The sequence below is a fragment of the Neltuma alba genome, unplaced genomic scaffold (genome assembly GCF_004799145.2).
Source record: "Neltuma alba isolate B1F8T4 unplaced genomic scaffold, ASM479914v2 tig00006191_pilon, whole genome shotgun sequence".
Classification (NCBI taxonomy): domain Eukaryota; kingdom Viridiplantae; phylum Streptophyta; class Magnoliopsida; order Fabales; family Fabaceae; genus Neltuma; species Neltuma alba.
The window spans coordinates 22,401-25,244 of record NW_021634381.1 but is presented as its reverse complement, the minus strand read 5'-3'; the positions used below and the strand labels follow the sequence as shown (position 1 = coordinate 25,244).

The window sequence follows — 2,844 nt, the reverse complement described above, 5'->3', positions numbered from 1 at the left end:
GTGCCCTATGCGTTTGTGTTTGTCTTCTCCACTGTCTGTCCATCGATCAGAGCCCTTTTCTCTGATCTCTTGCAATTAAAACAAGCGAGGGCTTTGATTCCTTGTTATTGCCATATCGGTCGCCTCCCGTCTCTTGAGGATTCTCCGTGCCTAGCCAAAATAAATAAGCTCTGATGAAACATCAGAGAAATTGATTGAATTGGTATGTCAGCAGAATCTTACTCAATATATATATGTGTGTGTGTGTATGCGTATATAATCCTCAATTGGCGTACGCCTTTCTCTCAACTGAGCAATGTCCATCAGTTCAAAAAATGAGCAATGTTCCCACATATATGCTAGGCCGACAATCATATTACACAACACAGATATAGGGACGCCATAAAGGATTCTACCAAACTTCTTAACTTCCCCCTGAGTTCCTCATCTTTCATTCTAAAGGGCTTATACAAACGAGATGCTACGGCCGGTTCATGTAATATATTTACACATTATTCATATTTCACAACGCTATACTATAAAATAAAAACACATCATTTTATCAGAAAGCTAAACCTATAGCTGATGAAGCTTTGATTCAGATAAGTCACCTGATTCACTCAACTAATTGAACCCTCCACTTAAAACGACAGATTAATTGTCATCTATAATAATAGTAATGATTTAAATAGCCAAAAGGATAAGTAAACTAGGGAAAGTATTTAAGGAGAAATTCTGCATAAAACATGCATGGTATGACATCATGATCGATACTAATATTTTTGTGCCTTTATTGATTACTAATTCAGAGCGAGTCTAGTTTAATTAACAAAACAGCTCCATCGTTATGCGTCACATGACACAGGGAAATTGCAGGTGATGATCAGGGAAAATCATTGACCAAGTTGAGTATGGTTTCCCAATAATGCTTCTCCTCAAAGTTGGTGCTTCCTTCTTCCCCGATATTTAAGACTCCCAGGTTTTGTTGTGGTGAGATCTCATGGAATCCATACGCCAACTCATCGTCATTTTGCAGGCCTGCCATGGAATTGTTACAGTTATACCCTCTTGATCTGAATCCTTCCACGGCCACCATAATGTCGTCGTCTCTCATCAAGCTTCCCACAGAGTTTTCGCAATATGACGCACCATCACTCGCTTCTTTCATGATTATTCCACTGTCCCCTCCGGCGTTGGAAGAAGGAAGTAATAAGCTTTGATTGATAAGTCCAAAGTTGGGTATAATTGTGTCTGTGAAGCTTAATGTCGACGTCGGCGACTTTAGGTCGTCCTCGGTGGCGAGCATCATGGCATACATGCTATGCATTTTGGGAATGTTATCAGCAGTAGTTGTCGGAGTTGGAGACTGCGACGTCGGCGACCATGAATTCTGCCATGCCTTGAGGACGTCGAGGCAGGGAGGTGGTGACGGCAGAGGTGTGACCTTGTTGAGCACGAGTCGAGTGGGAGAAGCTTGGGAACAGAAGGAGTTGATAAGCTCGTTGATCCGGAGCCGCAGCTTGGATTCTCTGACCAGTCTGGATTCGGCTTGGAGCCGAGCAGTCTCCCACTGAGCCATATGGTTGAGGTTGGCTGCATCCTTGGAACGGCCGTGTACGACGTCGTTTATGGGTTTGTGAGTGGTGGGGTCTATTCCCATTCTGGTGAGCCTCTTCTTGAGGTGGGTGTTCCAGTGGTTCTTGATCTCATTGTCTGTTCTTTTTGGCAAACGAAGTGCTATAGCCGACCATCTTGTACGTGCAATATAAACATAAAAAAACCATTCAGGAATAATATTTATTAAAAGTTGTGTGCGCGCGCGCGTCTTTCGGTAAACACATCATGTCATGTTTACTTTTTAAGGGAACTCAACTGGATCGAATGGAATCATTATTGTTGACCTGACCAATCATCAAGTCAGACACAGGAATTGTTAACAAGAGTTTTGAGACTAACCTGTTTCCAAGAAGAGCATGAAGTTGAATAATGGTTTGGTCTTCTTGCGAGCTGAAGTTGCCTCGTTTGATGTCAGGTCTTAGGTAATTAGTCCATCTCAGTCTGCAGCTCTTCCCGCATCTTCGGAGTCCTTTTTTGGTCGTCGAAAACATGAAACACACATATTTCATTCCTCTTTCCTAAATTATACATACATGCGTGTCTGCGGATGAAACGAGAGATCATAATATGGTGGAGTTATGTGAAGTCGCGGAATTATACGTACCAGCTTTTGCAGGCAAGGAAGACCAATTTCCATGGCCATGTTGTTGAATGTAAGCCATGAGCTTCTGGTCTTCCTCAGGGGTCCATGGTCCTTTCCTCAGTGTTGCCTTCTCGCCGCGCGACGACTTCGCCATTTTAATTTCCACCTGGGAAATGCTTGCTGGAGAGAGAGAACTAGAGAAGTAGAAAACTATATAAACACCAGAGACGGAGCAAGCTAATAAGAAACAGATCGATCAGGTAAGTTGAAAGGAAGCAACTGGCAGCGAAGATTGAGGTTACGTAAACATAGATCGTATGCATCAATATGGCCTCTGAAAAACGCTGAAGAGAAAGATAGAGGGAGGAAAAGGTTGGATTGACAGAACGCAGAAGACAAGAAGAGACAAGAGATGGAGCTAAAGCAAGTTGAAAGGATGCAGAAGAAAGATCCAAGTTATAAATAGCCGATCTTTCATACATATAAATATATATATATGTATATATGACGTAATAAATGATGTTTATAATAACCATATTAGACAGAAGAAAAAGGATCTATCTGACTGATGATTCACCATACTCATATTTAAAAGACGACAACATTATTGTACATCTACATTTCTTAGTAAGGTTTCATATCTAATAATTTTGGCATACATATAT

The 2,844-nt window shown here is 41.5% G+C and overlaps 1 protein-coding gene across 1 annotated transcript; it reads right to left on the bottom strand.

The window, feature by feature from the left end:
- Positions 1 to 862: 862 nt before the first annotated feature.
- LOC114749828 (transcription factor MYB106-like) lies at positions 863 to 2,333 on the bottom strand. Its single transcript, XM_028938368.1, has 4 exons — positions 2,201 to 2,333; positions 1,936 to 2,065; positions 1,436 to 1,730; positions 863 to 1,369 (listed from the first exon to the last, which is right to left on the bottom strand). Exons 1-4 carry the CDS (start codon positions 2,331 to 2,333, stop codon positions 863 to 865), a joined length of 1,065 nt encoding a protein of 354 aa, XP_028794201.1.
- Positions 2,334 to 2,844: the final 511 nt, after the last annotated feature.